At 34.7% G+C, this 25,746-nt stretch overlaps 1 protein-coding gene across 3 annotated transcripts in view; it reads left to right on the forward strand.

Annotated features, from left to right (window-relative positions):
- The window catches only part of SAMSN1 (SAM domain, SH3 domain and nuclear localization signals 1), a 109,427-nt gene that overhangs the window by 76,614 nt on the left and 7,067 nt on the right, over window positions 1-25,746 (forward strand). For all 3 annotated transcript variants that reach the window (XM_060010472.1, XM_060010474.1, XM_060010473.1), the window contains 6 exons: window positions 7,299-7,370; window positions 9,709-9,858; window positions 14,198-14,327; window positions 16,658-16,809; window positions 18,944-19,150; window positions 21,078-21,228. In XM_060010472.1, the coding sequence (XP_059866455.1) occupies window positions 7,299-7,370; window positions 9,709-9,858; window positions 14,198-14,327; window positions 16,658-16,809; window positions 18,944-19,150; window positions 21,078-21,228 (862 nt within the window). The remainder of the gene's footprint in view (window positions 1-7,298; window positions 7,371-9,708; window positions 9,859-14,197; window positions 14,328-16,657; window positions 16,810-18,943; window positions 19,151-21,077; window positions 21,229-25,746) is intronic.

A 25,746-nucleotide genomic window follows, 5' to 3' on the forward strand; every position in this document is an offset into this window, starting at 1 on the left:
AGCAGGGTGGAGAATTGAAAAAAAAAAGGGGGGGGTGGATTTTTTTGCAAGTTTTTGTTCCTATAACAGTTTCCTCATTGAGAGGGACTATATGATTTCCAAGAATCCTGCTAGCTTTATATAATGAATAGACATTCTGTAATAATTAGAATTATACAAAACTAGAGAAGAAATGTGACGAACAAAAAGGAATCCTTTCTTAAGTTCTTTGCATTGCGTAGGGACACACACACACGAATGAGTCCAAACAACCCAAATGCCAGTTATTCAGCCCTATTTTTGTGGAAGCCAAGTAGGCTTTGTGGAAGAGGGTAACTGCACCACATAACCAGATAGTCTTCAAAAGGTAGTCTAGTAAAATACATTTATATCGGAAAGTTAGTTGTACTAAAATAAATTTAGAAAGCAAAACTTTATTTTCTCCTTAAATACATCCATACCTCTAAACAACCATGACCTAAGTAATGTTAATGATCTCTTTAAAAATTAGTTCCTTAGAAAGTTGTGCAACCATTTACCCTTTTTTTTTTAAGACTAATTTTTTAAGAACAGCTTCAGGATCACAGCAAGATTGAGGAAGTTACAATTTTCCCATATGCTTCCCCCTGCCCTACACCTTATTAACTCTTTGTAAATTATTTTTAACTTTTATATAGGTACATTTGGTTCTTTTTTTAACCCAACATTTTATTATGGAAAATTTCAAGCATATGTAAACTCAGAATGTAGTACAATCTACCCCATATATCCATCACCCAGTTAATCATTAAATAACATCCAGTCATGTCTCCTTTATGCCCACATACTTCCTGCCCTCACTAGATTATTTTGAATTACAAATGAAAAATAACAATACTTCCTCAATATCATCATCTAGCTACTTATTTTAAAATTTCCTCAGTTGTCTCCTGGATGTGTTTTGCTACAGTGGTTTATTTGATTTATATCTAAATAAGATCTATGGATTTTGCAGTATTTATTTAGTTGATACAACTCTTAAAGATTCTCAATTTATACTTTCCCTCTCTTCTTTTATTTCTTTCTGTTGATTAGTTGAAGCAACCAGGTTATTTGTGCTGTAAATTTTCTCATTGTCTAAAATTTTCTGGTTGACTTCATCTTTTTGATGTCATTTAAGATGCTCCTCTGTCTCTGTATTTTTTGTAATCTGGTAGTTAGATACAGAAGCTTGGTGTGATTGCAGGTTTTTTTAAAAAGAATATTTCATTGGTGATATTAGGTGCTTCCGTTATGAAGCCCATATTCTGGTTCATTCTTTTTTGTGATTTGAGTAGCCATTGATGATTGTTGCCTAGATCCATTATTGCATTTGGGACTTACAAAATGGTACTTTGGTAATTTCATCACTTAATTGATTAGCTAGAATATATCACACATATACATGGAAAGAAAAATTTTCCTTTATTAAATATTTATTTACTCTCAAATATGTTTTATACAAGAAGGACAGATTAAATGTTTGTTTTTCCCTTTATTTGCCAGTTTTCATAATATGGCTGTAACATTTCCAAAGGTGACAACTGATATTTTTCTTCTTAGTATCATTATGAACTCATGAATTTTGATATATTAGATGTATTTCAGTGTAGCTCAGTTATTATTCTTCCTTTTACTAAAATTGTCCCATATTTGGATACAATTTACCCTAGTGACAATCTTTTAATATGGCCTTTGTGTCGTTTTGGCATGGCCCTAGTAGTCTTTGAAAGCTTACCTACTTTATGGTATGACAAAATGAAAAATTTGAGAATATAGACTGAGAATTTTGACTTCAAATGTCATTAACATCGTTACTTATTTTCATTGTCTCTCAACATTTGCATTTATATATATCGATATCATTAACAATGGTGTGAATACTGAAAACAGGTTAAAATTAAAAATTTTTTCCTTCCAGTTTTATTGATATATAATTGGCATACAGTACTATATAAGTTTAACATGCACCGCATAATGATCTGACTTACATCCATCATGAAATTATTATCACACTAAGTTTAGTGAACATTCATCATCTCATATAGATATAAGATAAAATAAAGATTAAAAAATCTTTTCCTTGTGATGGGAACTCTTACAATTTACTCTTTTAACAATCATATATAATATACAGCAGTATTAATTATATTTATCATGCTGTACATTACATCCCTAGTACTTACTTATCTTACAACTGGAAGTTTGTACCTTTGACTACCTTCATCCAATCCCCCTCTCTCTACCCCCTGAATCTAGTAACCACCATCTGATCTCTTTTTCTGAGTTTGTTTTTGAAGTATAATTGACCTACAACACTATGTTAATTCCTGGGGCACAACATAATGATTTGATCTTTCTATATATTTCAAAATGACCAACATGCTGTCTAGTTACCATTTGCCACCATACAATGATATTACATTATTATTCCCATATTCCCCAATTTCATACCTGTGACTCATTTATTTTTCAGTTGGAAGTCTGTATCTCTTAATCTTCCTCACTTATTTCTCTCATCCCCCAACCCCTCCCCTCTGGCAATCACCTGTTTGTTCTCTGTATGTATGACTGTTTCTGTTTTATTACGTTGTTCATTTGTTTGCCTTTTTCAGATTCCATATACAAGTGAAATCATACAGTATTTGTCTTTCTCTGTTTGACTTATTTCAGTTAACAAAATACTCTCTAGGTCCATTCACGTTGTTGCAAATGGCAAGATTTTGTTCCTTTTTGTTCCATTGTGTGTGGGGTGTGTGTGTGTGTGTGTGTGTGTGTGTGTGTGTATTTGTATACCACATCTTCTTTATCCATTCATTTATTGATGTGCACCTAGGTTGCTTCCATAGCTTGGTTATTGTAAATAATGCTGCAATGAACAAAGGGGGGCAAGTACCTTTTTGAATTAGTGTGCTTTTTTTTTTCTTTGCATTAATACCCAAGAGTGAAATTGCTGGATTGTATGGTAGTTTTATTTTTTAATTTTTTGAGGAACCTCCATACTGTTCTCCATTGTGGCTACACCAGTTTACATTCCCACCAAGAGTGTACAAAAGTCCCCTTTTCTCCCCATCCTTGCCAACACTTGTTATTTGCTGTCTTTTGATAATAGTCATTTGACAGGTGTGAAGTGATATTGTAGTTTAGATTTGCATTTCCCTGATGATTAGTGATGCTGAGCATCTTTTCATGTGCCTGTTGGCCACCTGTATGTTTTCTTTGGAAAAATGTCTACTCAGGGCCTCTGCCCATTTTTTGATTGGGTTGTTGGATTGTTTTTTTTTTTTTTTCTTTTTTTGATGCTGAGTTGTATGAGTTCTTTGTATATTTCCAATATTAATCCCTATTTGGATACATCATTTGCAAATACCTCCTCCTATTCAGTAGGCAGCCTTTTGTTTTGTTGATAATTCCCTTTGCTGTGCAAAAGCTTTTTAGTTTGATGTAGTCCCATTTATTTATTTTTGCTTTTGTTTCCCTTGCAGGAGGAGACATATCCAAAAAATATATTGCTAAGATCAATGTCAAAGAACCTACTGCTTATGACTTTGTCTAGGAGTTTTATGTTTTCAGGACTTACATTTAAGTCTTTAATCCATTTTGAGTTTATTTTCTTATGTGGTGTGAGAAAGTAATCCAGTCTGATTCCTTTGTATGTAGCTTTCCAGTTTTCCAACACCATTTGTTGAAGAAGCTGTCTTTTCTCTATTGTGTATTCTTGTCTCCTTTGCTGTAGATTGACTATATAAGTGTGGTATATTTCTGGGCTCTCTATTCTGTTCCATTAAACTATGTGTCTGTTCTTGTGTCAGTACCATACTGTTTTGATTATTGTAGCTGTGTAGTATAGTTTCAAATCAGGGAATGTGGTAACTACAGCTTTGTTCTTCTTTCTCAAGATTGCTTTGGCTATTCAAGGTCTTTTGTGTTTCTATACAAATTTTAGAGTTATTTGTGAATTCATACAATTCTGTGAAAAATGCCTTTTGTATTTTGGTAGGGATTGCACTGAATCCATAGATTGCTTTGGCTAATGTGGTCATTTTTACAATATTAACTCTTCCAATCCATGAGCATGGTATATGTTTCTATTTGTTAGTGTCATCTTCAATTTCTTTCATGAGTGACATAGTTTTCTGAGTACATGTCTTTTACCTCCTTAGTTAGATTTATTCCTAGGTAATTTTTTTGGATGCAATTGTAAATGGGATTGGAAAACAGGTTAAAATTTGTCTTTTTTTTTTTTTTTTTTTTTTGGTCCTTCAAACTATCAAATTACTGTCTTTTTTTTAATTGTTTAAAATAATTCCTCTCTCTAAGCCACCAATTCAATATGAAATTAGATTCATTATTTTTATTTGGAATTGTTAAGGATTGCTTTTATTTTTATTTAATTTTGTTTATAAATATGTTTTTAAAGTTACATGGTTTTAAAGTCAAATTTATAAAACAAGGCATATTCAGAGAAGTGTGTTTTCTGTCCCTTTTACTTTGTTTCTTTTACCCCGTTTCTCTAAGAAGGAAAATATATTTTTGCCTGTATTGAGACACATACATGTATTTTCACCCTTAGATAAAAGGTGGTCTATTATGTACACATTTCTCCATTTGTCTTTTTTCACGTACACTGTCCTGGAGATAATTCCATAGCAGATAGTTATATTTCAGTGTTTTTGCAGATGCACACATTTCTATTGTTTGAATTTACCATAAATTATTCAATCAGTCTTCTGTTGATGAACATTGGGATTTATAGCTTTTCAATATTATAAAAGATTTACATTGAATGTGCATGATTTATATTCAAGTGTATCTCTGACATAGACGTCTAGAAATGAAATTTCTGGGTCAAAGGGCATATACATGTAATTTTGCTAGTTTTTCCAAATTACCTTCTACAGGTGTGCCATTTTACAAACACATATCTAATTGCATAAGGAAAGACTGTATAGATTTATAGTTAAAGACTAAATATAATCTAATGTCAACAAAAACAAAGAATTATCTAAAATATAAATTGCATTTTTATTTAAGTTACTCTTGTCGATAGCTATTTGTTTATATAATAGCTCTGTCTTGATGGGAGTTCTGTCACAAAATAGTATTTGCTAAACCTAATCCATTATAATTATACAGTGCAAAATTATCAATATTGAAATACATTCTTATTTATAAAGGACTATCATCTATGAAACCAGCTTACCTCCACGTGATTCACCTTTTCACTGGAAACTTAACAGCAGTAGAAATTACACATTTGTTCACTGTCCATATCTCATAGTAGACATTAGCCCTTTTTCTTAAGGCATAACCTATACATTATGAAACCATCTCAGAAAGTCACTAACTTTTTGACTAGAGAATACTGAAATTTTAAAAACGTTATTTTAAATACTTAGATTTGCTTCTAAAGGGTGTCTTAGGACAGATTGGTATTTTACTCCTCTGGCTTAAAGCTGTTGAGTGATTCATAATGAGATGACTGACAAAACCCAAAGTAATAGTCCTGAAAACCACTACTCCATTATCTGCTTCTCTTTATTGACATAGTGAGGGGAGAATTAATTTTAAAAGATGGTGACTATAGATTAGTTAATGGCAGAAGATACTGTAGAGAAACGCTGAAGTGAGCCTATTCATGCCGGGCAACTCGACCGATTATCCAGTGGTGGATATCATGCTGTAACCCTCATTAATATTTAGTAGGCAGGACATAGGCTGGTTGTAGACTACAAAATTGCCCTAAGCACAGGTTCCAATAGGCCATAAGAATGTTTCAAGTAGATAAAAGAGTAACAGATTTCCCTGTGTTCAGGTAGTTTATAAGCAACACAAGAATACACTCAATTCCCTTTTGTGATTTCTGGGCAATTATGGCCTGGCAGAAATGCCTACTAGGCAAGTAGAAATGATTAATGCTCTGGGAAATCACTCTAAGTTAGTAAGCCCTGCGTGAGAACCAGAGTGGTTCTCAGTTTCAGTCCTTCTTTTTCTCTCCCCTCACCACAAGGTGAAGGGCTTCTTCATCAGGGGTAGCAAGTCAGCGAAAGGCATTATTTGTGTCTAACACAGCCATCATCCTTGGGGTGACGTTCTGTATCACACTGTCTATCAAGCTAACCCCTTGTCACGTGTCAGGATCTTTTTATTTAAACTGATTTAAAAGGGAAACAAGGAGTTTTAAAGATCACTATTAGGGAGACATGAGAATAAAAATGCTTGTAAAGACTGAGCCTTTGAAGCCGACTTGAACTAAAATGATCTGTGACTTTTAAAGGACAATACAAAGTTTTATAGATTACTGACTCCCATTTTTAACTTTTCAAATTACCAGGTTATTTTTCAGTACCACCAGCTTATTTTGAAAATATTATAAGCTTGAAATGAGATAAAGTTCTTAAGATAACATATTCTTGGGATTTGTGGGTATATAAAGTCTGTAACATCTGATATCCACCATCCCAAACAATGTATAAAATTAAATAGTGAGAAAATATCAATTTTGTGACTCAAAGACTCTAAAGATTTTTGAAAATGTGTTTAGGAGAATCATTTACTTTGCAGTATATCAGGAATTGCTTGTAATTACCTGCCTAGAATGAGTTACATAGGAATAAAAATTTAGCCTTGTAGGCAAGAAGTATCCAAGAGAATAAGTCTTCTATTAACATACTGAGCTTTTTCTTAAAACGAGTGAATGAAATTGACCCAGGGGTCTCACTGTAATTCCATGTTAAATGTGGAAAAATTCATTTTCCTCCCAACCTGTGTACACCTAAATGCGCTTTTCAATTTATTAATAGGTCTGTGTATGTGCCTTCTCATTCTGACATCTAGTAGAGAGTTTCAAATTATCAGGAGTTAGTTACAGGAAATGCATTTGTGTTCATTTTTACTTTTTGATAAATATGATCTTTATGAGGAACAATTGTGGATCTACTCAAATGCTTGTTTTTGTGTGTTTGTTTTGTTGTTTTTTTATTAGTTGGTTGGTTGTTTAGTAATACATGCCATTCTCAAGAGCAAAAGTAACACTATAAATTAAAAATAATTTAATAGATTTTTCTCCAAGGTGCTTAACACTGTAACATAAACATATGAAGACATTTTATGAACTGTAAATATTACAATGTTAATAATAGTTACACCTTCAGTGCCATTAGATAGTCCAGAGAGATTTTTTAATCCTGTATTTGCAAGAGACTGATGCTTACTGAACCATAATCTAATCTATTTAGCAGTTTTATCAGTGAAAGTCACAAATCCTAAATTTCCTTTCCTTTTTCTTTCCTATTTTATAGCGCAGCAGCAGTTTTGGGAATTTTGACCGTTTTCGGAATAATTCCATATCAAAACCAGATGATTCAACTGGGGTTAGTATTCTATTCCATTTTAATGAGTGTTATACAAACACATTATGAAAAATTATGAAGCCAATGTAATTTTTGCAAATTACAGTAAGAAAAAGGAATATATTTAAAGATCATAACCTTGCATACATTTTTGTGATAAATGAACAAACAATTATTTAGTATCTAGTACCATGCTGGACATTAAGAGTAAAAATCTATCTAAGAAACCTAACAGATGTTTGGGAAGGCAGAACATCAACTTATGAAGGATTTACAGTTTAAAGTAACACAGACGATCCCAAATTTTCTGAGCATTTCCACTATAAAACAACATATATGTTAAATTTCATGTAAGTTGTAATTGCTTTAATTTAGGAAATGATTAAATGGCTTAATTGGAAATTAGTTAAGGAGAGCATAGGCTGCTCATTTGCACTCTCATACTTCTGTACACTTTGAAATGTCTCAGTGGTGACCATTCCATACACATTTGCAAACCATGAACACTTTGAATGTAGCTTAAGAAAAGCTTCCCATAAAATTATTTACATCATCATCATCATCATCATCACTACATTTAACTGAGCACTTACCAGGAAGTAAGCACAGCACTAAGCACTTTACCTACCTGTAAGTAGGAACTATTATTATTTTTATTTTATCACTGAAGAAATATGTTTGAATAAAATTACTTCTAAATTATACAGGTCATAAATGACAAAGGCAGGATGCAACATCGTGTCCAAAGTTTGCTATTTGTTATACTGTCTCATAAACCATGGACCAACTGTGATAAGTGATTAATGAAATGTAAAACAACTAATAAAATAGAGGGGAGGGATGTACATTGAGAAAAGTAAAAATATATGCTTATCATTGAACCTGAGTTATCTATTCATGTGATAGATTTGTTTTAGATCAATAGGCTTTAGATCTTATGCACTTCTTAATTATTCATTCTATATATTGCATCTTTATTTTTTGTTTTTTTTAATAAAGAATTCTTTTTATCATATCTGACTCTCAGAATACCTTTCAGATTCCTATATCCATCTACCTATAATATCTTTAAATATGTTGATTTCAGCAATGGATATTCTAGACAAAAAAAAAGTAGAAAGAAAATGACACCTATTATTACTTTATAAATACCTCCATTAGTGCATACATATGCATGTGTATATATAATATATCCCCTTTTATACATATATTACATCTATCCCTTTTTATTCACCTATATATTTATGTATATATAAACTTATGGATAAACTTGTATACATGCATGAATATACATTGATAAACTTGTATATAGCTATATGGTCTATCAACATTTACACAGTTGTAAATAATACAATGCAGTATGTGTATACAAATAGTGAGAAGCCCTATATAATTTTTTTATCATGAGGGATTTCTTGTTGATCTTTTTTTAAAATTTTTATTTTATATCAGAGTATAGTTGATTAAGAATATTGTGTTAGTTTCAGGTGTACAGCAAAATGATTCAGTTATACATATACAAGTATCTGTTCTTTTTCAAATTCTTTTCCCATTTAGGTTATTACAGAGTATTGAGTAGAGTTCCCTGTGTTATACAGTAGGTCCCTGTTGGTTATCTATTTTAAATATAGCTGTGTGTATATGTCAATCTCAAACTCCCATATTGTATAAACCTTCAACTTTCCATAATCATACATAGATATATTTACTGTTATTAAGTTTATAATTCTAGAGTTAACCTATAAAAGTTGCTCAGGCTCATTCAAATTCATTGATTAGTAATGGTGGCCTAGCAATTTGTGAAAGAACTTAGTGAATCTGATAAAGTAGTTTGCACATTTTTTAGCAAACCATCATTTATTCATTCAGTAAATGTGTGTTGAGCATCTACTCTATGACAGGATCTCCCTTAGGCACTCAGAAAGTACTGTTACAATACAGGTGAAAATCCTTACTTCATGAAGCCTAGAGTCTAGGAGGAGACAGACTTTAAAACAACAACAAAACCCATAAATAAATATCTAAATAAAATTGTGATTCAGGCTATGAAAGAGAACAGCACAGAAAAATGTTGAAGTTAAAAATATGCTTAGATAGTTTCTTCAAAGCTTTTGTAAAGGAAGATAGAAAAACCTGAAATTAAAAATATTTATAGTACTCTTTTCTAAAACTTAGGTAATGGTAAGTTAACACAGATAGTAATAAACTAATCTACTTTCTTATTTATTTTAGTTTGTAATTTTACAGTGAAGATAAAGAACATTGAAGTAGAGAAAAGAGAGAAGAAGAGGGAGTGTGGACAAATGACAATGTTTTTCATTGCTTTATTGTTTTGTTTTTTGTAAATAATTCTAACTAGGTACATGAAGGGGAACGCATAAATGAAAGTGAAGAACAAAACAAAACTTCAAATAATGGAGGAAGTTTAGGTAAAAAAATGAGAGCTATTTCCTGGACAATGAAGAAAAAAGTGGGTAAAAAGTATATCAAAGCCCTTTCTGAAGAAAAGGTAAGTGTCCTCTGTTAATCACTTGTGTTTTTCTGTTAATATTTTTCTAGGTAGTTTAGAAATATTTGGCAGTTTATGAAGGCCTTCAATGTATTTTCTCCCTCAATAATTGTGCCCAGAAGTTGGGTGGAAGAAAGCATTATCACATTCTCATAGAGGAAATTGAGGCTTAGAAAGATCACTCATGTAGTATGTGAAGAACATATGTCATTTATGTTGTAACAAACAGTAGTACATCACTTCTTTTCATCACCAAATGATATTCCATTTTATAGATAAGCCTCATTTTATTCATCCTTTCATCAATTGATGAACATTTGGTTGTTTCCATTTTGGGATTATTTTAAATCATGCTGAATGAATGATTCAGCATGATTTAAAATATGAATATGAATATCTGTGTTCAAGTTTTTATGTGGAAGTATTCTTTCATTTCTCTTGGTTATATGGTAACTCTGTCTGATACTTTGAGAAACTGGCAAACTATTTCCCAAAGAAGTTGCATCATTTTACATTCCCACTAGCAATATGTGAGAGTTCCAGTTTCTCCACATGCTTGCTAACACTTGTTATTGTATGATTTTTGATGCTACCCATCAAAATGTGTGTGAAATAGATTCTCATTATAGTTTTGATTTCCACTTCCCTGATGACTAATGATGTTGAGAATATTTTCATGTGGCCATTTGCATATCTTCTTTCAAAAAGTGTTTATACAAATTTTTTACCTGCTTTTTAATTGGGTTGTATTTTTATTGTTGCTTTTTTAAAAAATACCTTATGGATACAGATCCTTTATGAGATATACGATTTGCGATATGATATATTTTCTCCCGTTCATGGATAGTATTTTCATTTTCTTGATGTTGTCATTTACAGAACAAATGGTTATAATTTTGATGTAGTTCAATTTATTTTTTCTTTCATCATTTGTGCTTTTAGTATTGTATTTAAGAAACCATTGCTTAATCTAGGGTTACAAAGATTTACTCCAATGTTTTCTTCTAAGAGTTTTATAGTTGTAGCTCTTAAATTTTGATGTATGATCTATTAATTTTTCTACACGGTGTGTGGTAGGAGTCCAACTTCATTCATTTGAATGTGGATATTCAATTGTCCCAGCACTACTTGTTGAAAAGACAATTATTTCTCCATTGTATTGTCTTGGCATCCTTGCTGAAAAATCAATTGATCATAAATATATGGTCAGAAATATATGGATCATAAATATATGGATTTATTTACGGACTCTCAATTCTATTCCATTGATCTATATGTCTTACAGCTATTTTCTTTTTAATGCATTTCAATAGGATCTGTCCCCAGTACTCCATTAAAACAGTTGTCACAGTCAGTATTAACCTCTATGTTGCCAAAGCGAATGGTCACTTTTCTTTCTTCTTACATGACTTTTCAGCTGTACCTGATGCAAGTGATGATTTCATTACATATGAAACATTCTTTTTTCTTGGTTTCTTTGGGCATTCTTCTGGCTTTCCTTCTTTCTCAAAGTTTCCTTTCTTAGCTCTGCTTTCTTTCCTGTCCTTCTAAATATTGAGTCTTCCTGAGGCTTGTTCCTAGATATTCTACTAGTTTAGTCTCTCTTCCTAAGTGATCTCATCTTGTCTCATGACTTTTTCACAATTACATCTCTAGCTATGATCTCTCTCTCTTTTTAAAAAAAAAATATTTATTTTATTTATTTATCTTTGGCTGTGTTGGGTCTTCGTTGCTGTGCGTGGGCTTCCTCTAGTTACGTTGAGCAGGGGCTACTCTTCATTGTGGTGTGCAGGCTTCTCATTGTGGTGGCTTCTCTTGTTGTGGAGCATAGGCTCTAGGCCCGTGGGCTTCAGTAGTTGTGGAGCATAGGCTTAGTTGCTCCGCAGCATGTGGGATCTTCCCAGACCAGGGCTCGAACCTGTGTCCCCTGCACTGCCAGGCAGATTCCTAACCACCGCACCACCAGGGAAGTCCCATATGATCTCTTTATTTATCTGTTATACAACCAACTGCTTATTTGATATTATCACTTAGATGCATAATAGATAACTGGAACCTAATATATCTAAAATGGAATTATTGATTCTCTAAGCTCTACAGAAATTTTGTTTCTTGTCCAGTCTTCCAAGTAGAAATAGACAACACTGTCATAACTGTAGATGCTGGAAAGAAAGGAGAGGGAGGAGAGAGAGACAGAGACAGAGAGAGAAGAAAGCCTACAAATCACTCAAAATTCCTTCTTTTTCTCACTTTTCACACCAATTCATCAGCATATCCTCTTGGTACTAACTCCAAAGTATATCTAAAACCCTTAACTTCTCCATGTAAATTATTCCTGCTTTAGACTAAATAAACAAACTCTCTTGCCTAGATTACCTAATTGGTTTCCTTTCTTCCACTCTTTCCTCCATAAAAGCGATTCTCCACATGAAAGCCAGAAAGATCTTTGAAAAGTCAGATTCAGAACACATCACTCCCTTGGTTAAAATTTTACAGTACCAAAATGCATTCCCTTACTATGATGTGTTCATTCCAGTCCTCTGAGAAGTAGACCCACAAGAAGGGAATAGACACACCAAAGACTTACTGGAGGAAATGCCTGTGAAGGATAAAGAAGAGAAAGAAAAAATGAGCAAGGAAATCCTTCAGACTACAGTGCAAGTCTGACACCTGTAAAGGGAGAGGAAGAAAGAAGGAAGATCATTCAAGTCTCAGGCTTCAACACTGTTCTAAGAAAATTTTGGCCAGATTGATGGGAAGTCCTTGAACCAAAAGTTTCCATTAGAGAAGCCCCACATCCCACCAGAATGGACTCAAATGGTAGCCCCACTGCTTAAGTCATTGGAACATGGCTTCCTTGCAAACACAGTGATCGATACAGAAGGCTAGTAGTTGGGGCTGTCAGTAAAGAAGTGTCCCGCAGCAAGAGATCTGAGTGCACATTTCCATGGTTACTGAAAGTGCTCTATAAAGCCCTTCCTGAGCTGACTCCAGTCTACTTCTCTGAGCTCACATCCTAATGCTCTCCTTGCTCTCACTCAGCTCCAGCTACCCTGGCCTTGTTTTCTCTGCATAACCCAAGCTAATTCTGAGTTTAGTTATTTTGTTCTTGCTATTCCTTTTGCTTGGAAAACTGTCTCCAAATCTTCATATAAGTCACATCTTCTTATCATTCAGGTCAAGAATTCAGAGACTCTATTACCTTATGGAGGAGGTCTTTGGAGGCTCTTCCCTCTAAATCAGTCAACCTTCCTTCAACCCTAACCCGAGTAGCTAATCCTCTCACATCACCCAGTTTTATTTCCTTCATAGCACTTATTATTCTCTGAAATTGTCTTGCTCACTTTGTTTACACAAACCTCCCCAAACACTACAAACACACACACACACACGCGTGCGCACACACCCTGACAAACTAAAATGTACCTCACTTAAGATAGGATCCTGTATATTGTTTCCCATGATATCTCCAGTTCCCAAAACAATGCCAGGTACTTAGAAGGTGTTCTACAAACTTGTGTCAAATAACTGAACAAATGAATAAAAGAATGGATAAAAGCAGAGAATCAAACTGAGCATATATCGTATGTATAGTCTGAATTTTTACCAATGTTTAGAAATGCTCAAAAATGAGGAATATTGAATTATATTTTGAAGAATATTAAGAAATTCATAGGCTTTGTTGAAACTATATAAACATGGAAAATATTTGAGATGTTTTCAAGCAGATGTAATTTCTTTTGAAATTGTCTGTCTTTCCTAATTTTATGCAAGATGTGCTTTTCACTTGACTAGGTGGCAAGCACCATATGAGATTTGTAAAGCTTCTTAGATAAGCTTTGCTTTAGAATTGCAAAGTGTGTATGTTTTATTCATATCTAGTGGTCTGGTAGGGTGCAAATAACTGACATGAAGCAACTATGCAGGGTTTAAACTTGTAATATCAGATCTCAAAGGATTAGTAATGGTGGTAAATAGATGATAAGGAGACCATGAAGAAATAAAAGTGCTTTAACAGATAAAGCACAGATGTTAATAAATCTAGCATTTCTGATTAAATAGTCTTGATACGATATTCATCCTAACTACAAAAATAAACTTTATAATTTCAGTTAAATTCCAAAATGTGGGCTGTTTCATCTAAAGAATTTTTCCCACTATACCATAAAATGTTATGCTTGAAATTGAGCTAAAGATTCATGACACTCATATTTTATGCTGATGTATTCCTAAGTATTTTATTGCTAAAATATGTCTTCTTTGTTAAATCAATGCACACAGTGAAAGTCTCCAAGGAAATCAGTTCTTTGCATTTAACCTCTGATATGATTTTCTGAAGGATGGGGAAGATGGAGAGGATGCCTTACCTTATCAGAACAGTGATCCCACGATTGGAACCCATACAGAGAAGAGCTCCCTCAAAGCCAGTGACTCCATGGACAGTCTCTACAGTGGGCGGAGCTCATCAAGTAAGGCTATAAAATAAGTGACAAGAGTCTAGATGGGAGATCTGGGTTAAGTTAATTAAAAACAACAGATTTATTTCTCTTTGGCTTGTTTGTCAAAATTTCACCAATGTTCCAACTACTTGACAAGAGAAATAGTGAAAATGTAGGATGTGTTGAATCTATAGCAATGCTATTGTCTAAAATAATACATAATATATTAGAATTATGGATTATTTTGAAACTTTTAGCACTGTGGTCAGCAAGGCTCTTGGGGATATTCCTCCAAAAGATTATATTGCACAATTAAATCAGAATCCCTACAATAAAGTGTGCTGGGGAGAACTAGCATTATTTTGAGTCCAAATTTTTTAAATGACTTGAAGTATTCAGGAAACTAAAATCCTGTTTTCTCTTTTTCCTTCCCTTTCTCCCCCCCTCCATGTACTTCTTCCTTTCCTTTTCTCTTCCTTTCTTTCTTCCTTCCCTCTCTCCCTACCTCCTACCTCCTTCCCCTCCTTCCTTTCTTTCTTCCTTTTTTCTTTCTTTCTCTTTCTTTCTTTCTTTTATTTTCTTTCATTTTTTCTTTATTCCTTCCCTGTCCTGCCCTCTGTCATGTTTTCCTTCCTTTCCCTTCCTTTTTATCCTGAAGTATTCTGAAAAGAGCAGGACATCTGCATCAGTTCTAACATTTACTTTCTAGGTTTCCATTCAGCATTAGCCGGTAAAGAGTGAAGTAGTATGTAAATACTAAATAGTAGGAATATCACCAATTAGTGACAAAAAGGAATCAGCATGTGTTCAATAAGAATTTTCTAAAAACATCGTTTCTACCAAAGAAGTCACTCAGGCTTCAGTCACATGTCCTGCTACAATATTTGAATGAAACTACTGATACTACAGGGTGCCTTATAATTTTTTTTATATGCACACTGTTACTTATCCCTCTAATCTTTTCAGGGCTTTTAAATGTTTTTTTCAAAGTTTATTTTCCATTTCATTTAAAATCAACTGCTTCTGTTATTTGAAGATGGATCACAAAGACCAGCTGCTGCAAATATCCTGAATTTTATTCCTACTTTCCTACTGGCTGTAGAACAGTTATTTTGTGAAGAAAAAGCTAATACAGAAGCATTTGGGGGATATATTTTTGCATGTGTGAAATTCAGATTTTATTAGTATTCATTTCTGCTGGAAGTTTTAAAATTCAAAACTGTAATGCCAAATATGGGTAGAATTTTATAATTCTACAATTATAATTATAAAATTTTATAATTTTACAATGAAAAGCCAGGGACTGGAGTGGTCATGGAAGGGAGGGTGTGAGGAGATGGAGGTCTACTTAGCTGTTATCATAAACAACTTAATTTCTGTGACTAGACGCAACTCACCTTTCTTTTACACCAGTCCATATTTAAAAAAAAAAAATGGAGAATCGCTAAGGATCTTTCTCTTATTTCTATACTTATTTGAAAGAATGGCAGAGATACTGGGGCTGTTCCCTCATGAAGCAGAGCACTGAAAGGCCACAGTGAAGGAAAAAATGAGGTGACAAGTGAGAGCAGTAGGGAGACTCAGAGTTACTTCCACTGGGAGATATTCTTGCCCCCAGGCAGGCAGGAAAAATGGAATCTCTTTTTTTTCCCCCTTGAGGTTCAAAATCAGAAAGGAAGAGGACCAGAGAGCAAGGATTTGGAGCAGTTTAAAAACCCCAGTTTAGAACAATTTTGAACAGTTTAGGAGTACAGACATTGGAACACACTTCCTCTTTCCCTGATGCTCACACAACAAGCAAAAATGCTACCTTTTATACACAGAGATGTTGCCTCAAAATGGCTTTTGGTACACAGTAGGAAGTCTGAGACACTATTTTTGCTACATTGTGATAAGTTGTAGGGAAGCTTGTGGTCTTATGCTTTGATCATTCCTGATCAATAGCACACAAAGATCAAACTGTCGCTATAGGTTTCTGCCTTTGTTTACACGTACAAAATTAATTATCTGGTTTGTACAGGGAATTAAGTCTCTACTGTCTGCCTCTTTAGCAAGTATCCAATGCTCAAAGCACTGTGCTACTGGATCAGATGATAGAGACTGAAGTAAGAGTGTTTGGTTTAGTGGTAGAGGAAAGAATGATCAGGTTGACTGGAGAAAGATCAGAAATGGCTCAGAGGACAGAAGTCAGCGGTGGAAAATGACTGGGAGGCAGAAACAGGGATCGGTCACTTAGGACCGCCTCAGGAGGCTGGCATCCAATGCTTCAGCATTATTCCTGCTTAGTTATGTCCAGGTGATGGTTCAGAATGTTATGAACCTTCAGTGAGAACTGTTAACCTCTGCTTTGCCTTTATCAGGTGGAATAACAAGCTGTTCAGATGGTACAAGTAACCGGGACAGCTTTCGACTCGATGATGATGGCCCCTACTCTGGACCATTCTGTGGCCGTGCCCGTGTACATACCAGTTTCACACCGAGCCCTTATGACACTGACTCCCTCAAAATCAAGGTGTGTGCACATCATATCTGCATTCTGTATGGTTTGTCTAGGGCTGGGTGTATGATCTTTTTCAGGAAGTGCAAGTATGGGGAACTAGGGGGTGAGCACGTTCTTCCCAATAGAACTGGGGACTGGTGTACTACGGCAGGAGTTCAAACAAAACATGAGAGGTAGGGTAGGGGGATCAGTGTTTTGAGGCTATTTGCAAAAGTTGCATTATGTAGATAATGTAGAATCAGAGCTTATTCGGGAAGAAGGAATTGTCTACATTTTTCTGAAAACCAAAATCCTCATAAGTTGCTGGAGGTGCCCAGTTCTACCTGAAGCCAAGGAGAGGGAGAGAAAATGGAACTATCAGGCAAGAGCCCAGCAGAGCAAACGTCTTGGGAACCTGACTTGGCCAGGCAACTTCAATACTTAAGTCAATACTTGCAAATGCCATGAGTAACCTGACAACTTTCTCTCAGTGACATTCCCTCCTGAATTCCCTTTTTTTATTCTTATCCTCTTTGTTCATTTTCTTTTGCTGTGAGGGCTTCACAACACAAAGGTTGCACCACCGTTTGTGCTGCCTAAGGGGACATTTGTGGAGCTCGAGTAGGACACAATAAGGATTTCCACAGACACACGGTGTTGAATACTGTTGCTGACCATCCTGGGTCTTATCCGAAATGAAATTGGATTTTTGCTTGTGATCTGTGGGCTTCCCTGTAATGTATGTTTTTTACAAGTTTAAAGGATAATAAGAAGGATGTAGCATAGGACTGCCATACTTTGAAACTTCCCCTAGAGCTTCTGGGGATTTTCTAGGTCTGCTTAGCTGATCCCATCTAGCCTAGGATTTGATTCCCTATAGTTAAAGACAGGAAAAACTAGGTGAACAGCTCATAGTGTCTGAAGAGCAAACTATCATAAATCGGAAAGAGCAGATCTTTTAATCACATTGAATTCTACTATTACAAATAAAATCCATGTTTTAGATGGAAGAATACACAAAAAGACAGAGCAGCAGGAAAAAAAATATATTTAGTAGCAGACTTAATGCTTTGTTTGAGGGTAGACCCTTAAAATGACAAAAATATCAGAATCTATAATGTTATCTCTGAGGTAGAAAGCTGTAAGTCTCAACGGAGTAACTATGACACAAATATAGACACTATATTTGCATAGAAATCAACTTTCTTTACAAAAAAAATACCCTGTGGAGTTTTCTACTCTTGCCAATAACTCCTGCAGTCTTACTCTTAGATGTGAATAAAGAGAAAGACCAACTGGCTTGTCTATCCCAATGCATTTCATTCATACTTCAATCCAAACTTTGCTGTGGAGCTCAATCTAAGTGTTAAATAAGTAATTAGTAATTAATTATTAATTAATCTAGGATAATTAGCTTAATTTATCCTTAGTGCATATATACTTTTGTTACATATTTGCTATGTACAAAGTTCTGAACATTTTGATTATTTTAGATGGATACAATACTTGAGGTGGATTTATTTCACACTGCAGATGAATTTTTCAGATGAACTAGAAGGACAGACAGAGTCATAGACTTGTCTTTCTTCCCCTTCCTTACTTGGGACCCCCTCCAGGAATGATAGCTTGAGTTTTGCTACATATATATTGTTTTGACAGGGTAAATAAAAAGAGCATTATTTTTGAATTCAAGCAACTTAGGCTTGAGTTCTGGTTCTGTCACTAACTTCCTGTAAGCTCTTGGGAAATTATTTAATGCTTGCATTTCTTTTTCTGTAATATTTAGAGTAATAATGACACCTCGCATACATATCTAAGAGGCATGTTGTGGGCATAAAATGACTTAATGAATGCAAAAGTGTTTTGTAAACTATAGGATACTCTACAAATATAAGTTGATAAGTTGATATGATACCAAAAACATAAACACATCATCAAATACATTTAGGAGCCTTTCTTCAAGTATGTTGGGGTTTTTTTCAATATTACTAGTAAATAGTTTCTTTAAACTTTTAAAAGAAATTTCCTCTTAGATTTATTTTTAACTCTAAACCTCCTTAGTGTAATGTCCTCATTATTCTAATTTTCAATGATTCCATTCTTTCTACCAATTGTCATGGACACCAGAGTTCTCTGAAATCTAATTTGTATATTTCTTTGTCTTTAGAAAGGAGATATCATAGACATTATCTGCAAAACGCCAATGGGGATGTGGACAGGAATGTTGAACAATAAGGTGGGAAACTTCAAATTTATTTATGTGGATGTCATCTCAGAAGAAGAAGCAGCCCCCAAGAAAATAAAGGCACACAGAAGGAGTGGAAAGGAAAAACCTAAGACTCTGCATGAGTTCTTAGAGAGGATTCACCTTCAGGTTAGCAAACCTATGGCCTGTTTGATTTTGGTGGCATACGGATGGAGTAATTGAGAATGGGTCAGTGTTTGTTTAGTTAAAAAATACATGACTTACAGAAAGGGAAAATCTGTTTTCCAAAAAACAGTTTATATATACCCTTTATTACTTTTATTATGCGAGGACAGGTCTTGATACAACATCCTTTGGACTAAACTCTAATGGTACTTAGCAGTCGTGGTAGAGATTAGGTTGAGAAAGTGCAGTGAAAAATGAAATATACTTGGGAGAATAAAAGTCCTGGAGAAAACATGTAATGAGAATGATAAAGAGAATATAAAGAGTGAAGGTAAAGATTCAGAGAATTGAAAGGAGAAATGAAAAGAAAATTGTATTTTCTATAGAGCAGAGATCAAAAGCAAGTCAAGAGAAGATAACTAAATTGTTTTTAAAGTAATTTGTTAGGAAACAGTGATCATTAAGCCCTCATAATGATTGTGTTAAGAAAACTGTGTTGTCTGTATTTAAAATCCAATTATTTTCTTGTTACATTAGAAAACTTTTTATGAAATATCTATGTTGTTAAATGGCATGTACATACAATATGCCTAGCCTCACTCAATTTACTGTTTTGCAATCCATTTCTAAAATTAACACAGCAGTACTTTGATAGTTTTCAAAATTCGTCAAGACAATAGCCAATTAATCTTTCCTTAACTGGTTTTCCTGAATTATCTAGTTGCATTTTTGTCTGTAGACACATTACATAGGCCTTTCAATATTACTATTGGTGTCCCCCAAATGGGGTACTCCTTGGAGGAAGCACAAGTTTGAATCCTGCTTCAGCTACTTGTTTGTTCTGTGACCTATGAAAAAACCAAGGTCTAAGGAAGTGAAATACCTTACTCAAGAATCCACAGTTAGTTACATCAGGATGGGAATTTTTTGTTGTTGTTGTTGTTCTAACACAGTGCTCCTTCTAGGATACATCACTTTTAAAAGAGTTGAATTGCTACTCCTTCTTTCCCTTTTTTAAAAATAAATAAAGGGCTAGTAATAAGTTCTTTCTGATTACTTAAAACTTTTATACCTCCTCTTACTCAATTTTAGTAACTAAAATAAGGATATTGAAATTATGATCAAGTAAAATGGGAGGAATATCTGAGAAAGTTGAAAAGCATTCAAATTTACTTTGCATTTCTATTGTTAGAGAGAAGTTACATAAAAAACATAACAGACTTTGAAATCAGAAGCCTATGAATTTTAAACTAATTTATATTGATGCAAATGATGGACAAAATATACATGATAAGAAATGGAAACAATACTTTTCCCAACCACAGTGCTTTCATGCTTAATAAAAGCTTTTAAATAAATAGAAAGTCTGAGATTCCTTAGGTTTCTATAATGCCTTTCCACCAAAATGCTAAGTATACTTTTTTATATAAATTGAGTCTATTTCAAATTCATTTTTTAACCTACTCCAAGAAGTTAATAAGGGTAGATGATTTTGCAACCAAGCAAACAAGAAAAGATATAGATCCAGAAATATTATTATAATATACTGTATTAGAGGCATTTTATTGACAGACTTAATAACATACTAGCTTTGTCAATTTCACTATTTGAGAAGTGAAAAACTGCCAAATGGGATGAATGATCCAGCTATTTAATTGATCCATGATTTAGCATTGTATAGCTTAAGGTAGTCATTTCTTCTTTACATTTGTCCTTCCAGAAGGTGAGAACTGTACAACATACTGTTTAAATGCCCCCAAGTTCATATGTGGAAAACTAGTACAAATAAAATAAAGTTAAGCAAAAGTTCTGTTGGCACCTTTGGTTTTCGTGCATTCCTACACTTTTTGTTTTTTAATCTAAAGAGAACTAAAAATAAAATATTTGAATCTGACTATCTTATATCATGCATATTTTTTCTTCCCCACAGGAATACACCTCAACACTTTTGCTCAATGGTTACGAGACCCTAGAAGATTTAAAGGATATAAAAGAGAGTCATCTCATTGAATTAAACATTAAAAATCCAGAAGATAGGATGAGGTTACTATCAGCTGCTGAAAATCTTCTTGATGAAGAAAGTAAGTACGCACACCTACTCTTCTCCCTAGCTGAGAATCACAGTTTAATGTAAACAGTAAGAGCATTAAAAACAAAGCCCCAGTTTTATTTACTGAGAATCATGTAAAGCATTCTTTCCAATAAAATAAGTATTTTCTTATACATTTGGAAACAACAACTCTGGTCAAATATATCATTAGAAAGAGGGCCTTTTTTTCCTGACTGGATTCAGGAAACAAAAGGGCTTTTCTGGGTACCTCATTTAAATTCTGCAGAGCTATTAATTTACACACAAGTGGATGTCCACATTCCCCAAAACTGAGGGAGTTAGAAACAAATATTTAGTGACAGCATGAGCCATTAGCGAGAAATGTCATATGCAACTTCTGTAGAACAGCACAGAGCATCGCTCTGAGCTAATGAGTCTTCGCTCCACACAAGAAAATTCGTTTAATTACCATAGAGTCACATCTTGTAAGTGTTTACAGTATTCTTTCAAAATGCTATAATAGCTTGCAAAAATATTCAGCACTTACTTTTATTATCTGAGATGGTTCTCTGTATTTGTAAGTATAAACTAAAGATGGAGTAACACATGTAGATTCCCTTGAATATTGGCTACATTAACTGGATTTGTAAAGATGGGATAGCTTTTGTTTTTACAACTGCCCAATCTGAGCATTCTTCTTATTAAATCTGGCCAGGCTCCCAAAACTCTGAGCTCAGGGAGTGCCAAACTCTGCAAGGAGTATTTTGTTAGAAAAAAGGGGGGAAGGTGTCTAATTTTAAAGGAGAAAAAGAACTTAGATCATCTAATCCAACCTTCTCTTTCACAAGTAATATTAATAATAATCATTAATTATCCTTTGAACATGTTCTCTGACTAAAACTTTGAGCCAAGATCTTTACATTTATTTTCTTCTTTAATGCTCTCCACAACTCTGTGAGCTAGTATCATCCCTATTTTTATAATGAGAAATTGAGAAGATAAGCAACTTGTCCAAGCTCACGCACTTAGTGAATTAGAAAGCTAGGACCAGCGTTTGTGATGCTATGTTATACTTTCTTACACAGCCCAGACTGAGAGTAAAGAGGAAAGTTCTATTTAGGACCCAGGTCTCCTGACTGTCCCTTCGTGAGCTTTTCTATATCCTCCCTCATATGCCTCACAAAATGGCATAGTTGAACTGCACATGTGTATTATACACTGGCCTTTTATCTAGTGAGAATTAATTTACTTTTTTAGAAACTGTACCTTACTTTATCCTTACTTACTGTCTTGAGTTTGCATAGATCCTCATCCTGTTCAAAGAGTTTTCACATGCATCACTAATTTGACACCCGCAGAATTGATTTCATCCTTTGGCCTAGGAGTTTGTATGCATTCTTTGAAGTTGTGGAGGCTAGGAGGTGCAGAAGAGAGAGGAATCGGGTCACAGAGGCAGACACAGGTCAAACTTAAGAAAGTAGCCTATTTACTCAAAAGTACAAGCCAAAACAAAACTGATCAGTGTAAACTGGTATAGCAATATCTTCAAAGGAAATGAGGCAGTTCCTTTCACATCTCATCATTTCAGAACATGGGTCCTCACTAAGCAATATTACGCTAAGAAATGGATTCTGTAGATTTCTTGTAATTGATAATTTTCAGTGTCATTGTCAATGCTCTCCGAAATAAGTTGATGCTGAAGTAGAGGGAGGAAGAAGAGTATTTTTTGAGCACTTGTAAATAATTGCTTTTCGTCTACAATAACATCCATGTAGGTATTTTGCCCATTTTATAGATGAGAACATATTTCAGAGATGAATTTCAAAGAGGCCAAACAGCTAGATTAGTAGCAGAGTTGGAGTTTTAATCAAAGGCAGTCTACTCTAAAAATCCAAGTTCTTTCTTCCACACATACAAACTGGTAAATATGAATAGAACAGTGACTATTTGAAAATTCAAGTTTTCTACTGCTTGGTCAATTTTCCCAAGAGCTTCAGTTCAGTTTTCCATCTCAGAAAGTGGAAGTTAATATTTAAGTGAGAACGGAAACTTTGCGACAGCATGACGCCCTGAAAGGTGAAAGGCTACTATGGCCTCATTGAAACAAGATTTGTGAATGAAGGGACCTGAGAGCCATGGGAAACAGGGCTTTCAGCCAGACAAGTGCGCTCAGCAGAGACCCACAGAGGGAAGCTCAGTCCAGTGCCAAAGGCCTGGGCCACTGAAGGCCTCCCTCATCACCCATCTACTTTCCATGTTAACAAAAGAATAACTTATGGACGATACCATATTAGAGCTAGGTGTAATTTTCAAAACCGTCTGACCCAAATTCTTCCTATACAAGATGGGGAAACTAAAACTAAAGTAGATAAGTAGCCTTCTCAAGGTCACATACCTAGAACCCAGTCTCCTAAATCTATTAGAAATACATTCTGCTACGCCCTGGTCTCTGAAAACAAAAGACAGTATCTCCAAAGCATGATGTGACTTTCCATGTTTGACCTAAAAAAGTAAAAATTCCCTGAATTATTTCTCTTTATAAAACTTCAGAAAACAGTACTTGAAGGTCACTAGAGGTTGATCATTTAATAATATCCAGTAATGTACAAACATACCCACACTGAGTCAAATTCTGGGAGATGAAAAATGGACAAAATGTAGATTCGACCAGTGTTTGTTGTCAACATACAACCCTGAGATTTTTCTTCCTTTAATCTTACCGGTCTAAGGTAGTATTAGAATATACATGTCAAAAAGATGCATATTGCATGTTAGCCTATTCTGACTGAAAGCTATTTATCTTATATGAAACTGCTTTGCTCAAGAAATAAAGAAGAATGACTTCTATTTGTTGATAAGAGGCTGAGTTCTGATGATTCGGCACCATGCTGCTGCGTGCTTATTTTTATCTATTCTCTACTCTGTGAATCATATCTTCTACAACCATGCTAAAGATTAAATGCACAACCTTCATGTACCTTGAATGATAAAGACCTTGAACGTATGGTTGTATAAAACTGAGACATTATTAAAAACAAATGCATGTCATAGTCATAGGTTAAAAATAGTTAGCTTTTTGTGTGTGTTTAAGAATGAGGTATGCAAATGGGCCAGGATTTTATGTATGCATTTTATTTTGATCACTGAATAATGTCAGTTTGGGGGAATGTCAATAAATTCCTAGTTTAGAGTTTCTTTGCTTCTTAGGTTGGAAACTGGAAAGTTTTGCTTTGCTTATCATTCAATGTAAAAATTGAGCAGAGTGGGCCCCTGTTTTGAGGGCAGGAGTTAAAGCTTTGAGATTAGGTAGAAAAGACCACAAGCTCCATGTGAGCCTTTAATACATCTAGAGGGACCAAGAGGATGGGGGATGGAACAGGGACAAACAGAAATCTAAGACTTAGAGCAAGCAATTTCCCTGTTCTCTTAGGCCAAAATAGATAGCATTGTACCCACTCTGACCTTGAAAATGTTAACCGGATTAAACTTTTTTAGGTCACTACTTGATAGGAGGTAAAGTTGCTTCTCCAAGAAGCTGACAGTAGGGCTGGCCAGTGGTGTTAGGGCTGATCACAGTATTACCTCTGGAGTAGAATAACGACTTTGGGTTCTGCAATCCCAGGCAAGACCAATACAGAGATATTCTGAATTTGTTCTCAAGTTGCATTAGAACTGAGCAGAATTAGGCTACTGGCTCCTTCAGCTGGGAATCTAGATGAGGTTAGAAGAAGAAGAAAAATTAGGGTGAAGTACTCAGCTCTTGAAGGAGCAAAAGACCACAATCTGTTTATTTTGTGCACATTGGATTTTCTCTATTTATCTTCTGAATTTTAAAATTGTTTGTTTACTTTGAGTAAATATTCCCAGCAAGGAAAAAAGAGAATAGAGAATATATGTGTGTGTGTTTCTCCATAAACACAACCTTCAAAACCCCTTTGCCTTGCTGAGAAATGGCTCTTTAAAATAATAAGAGAGGTAACTGCTGTTTATAGTTAAACAGCTCTTTTTATTCTGAACTTGTTTCTCTTTTCCTACATTTAGAAGCACTTTGATGTGTCTTAAAAGTGTGTCTATGAGAATGTGTACTATTGTCCTTGGGGAAAACAGGAGATGGAAATATCTTGTTTTCCCCATAACAGAGGGATAATTAAAATTTAAGTTGGAAACCAAAAACAACTTAGTAACAGAATAAACAGACTATACTAGAGTCTGTCTATAACATATTGGAGGTTACTACCTGCAATCTTTGTTTGCAGTGTTCAGTGAGGAGGAAGGGGGAGGGTGGGTTGTGTGCCAGGCTGTCAGCACCAGCTGTGGTCACAGCAGCCCCTCATTGCTCAGCTATCCCCAGTTGTGTCTTCCTGCCTGCCTCCCTGCCCCAAACGATACAGGGCAAATGGCAAGGCCCAGCCAGGAGCCTGGAACATGAGCTGCCAGCAGGGGAGGCTTGTAGCTATGCCAAGCAGCAGTCCAGCAGTTGGCCTGACAGTGTGCCAGGGTAGCCTGGTGCATTAGCCCCTGACATGCATGCCTGGCGTTTCCAACCCAC

Source organism: Delphinus delphis, chromosome 4 (genome assembly GCF_949987515.2).
Source record: "Delphinus delphis chromosome 4, mDelDel1.2, whole genome shotgun sequence".
NCBI lineage: Eukaryota > Metazoa > Chordata > Mammalia > Artiodactyla > Delphinidae > Delphinus > Delphinus delphis.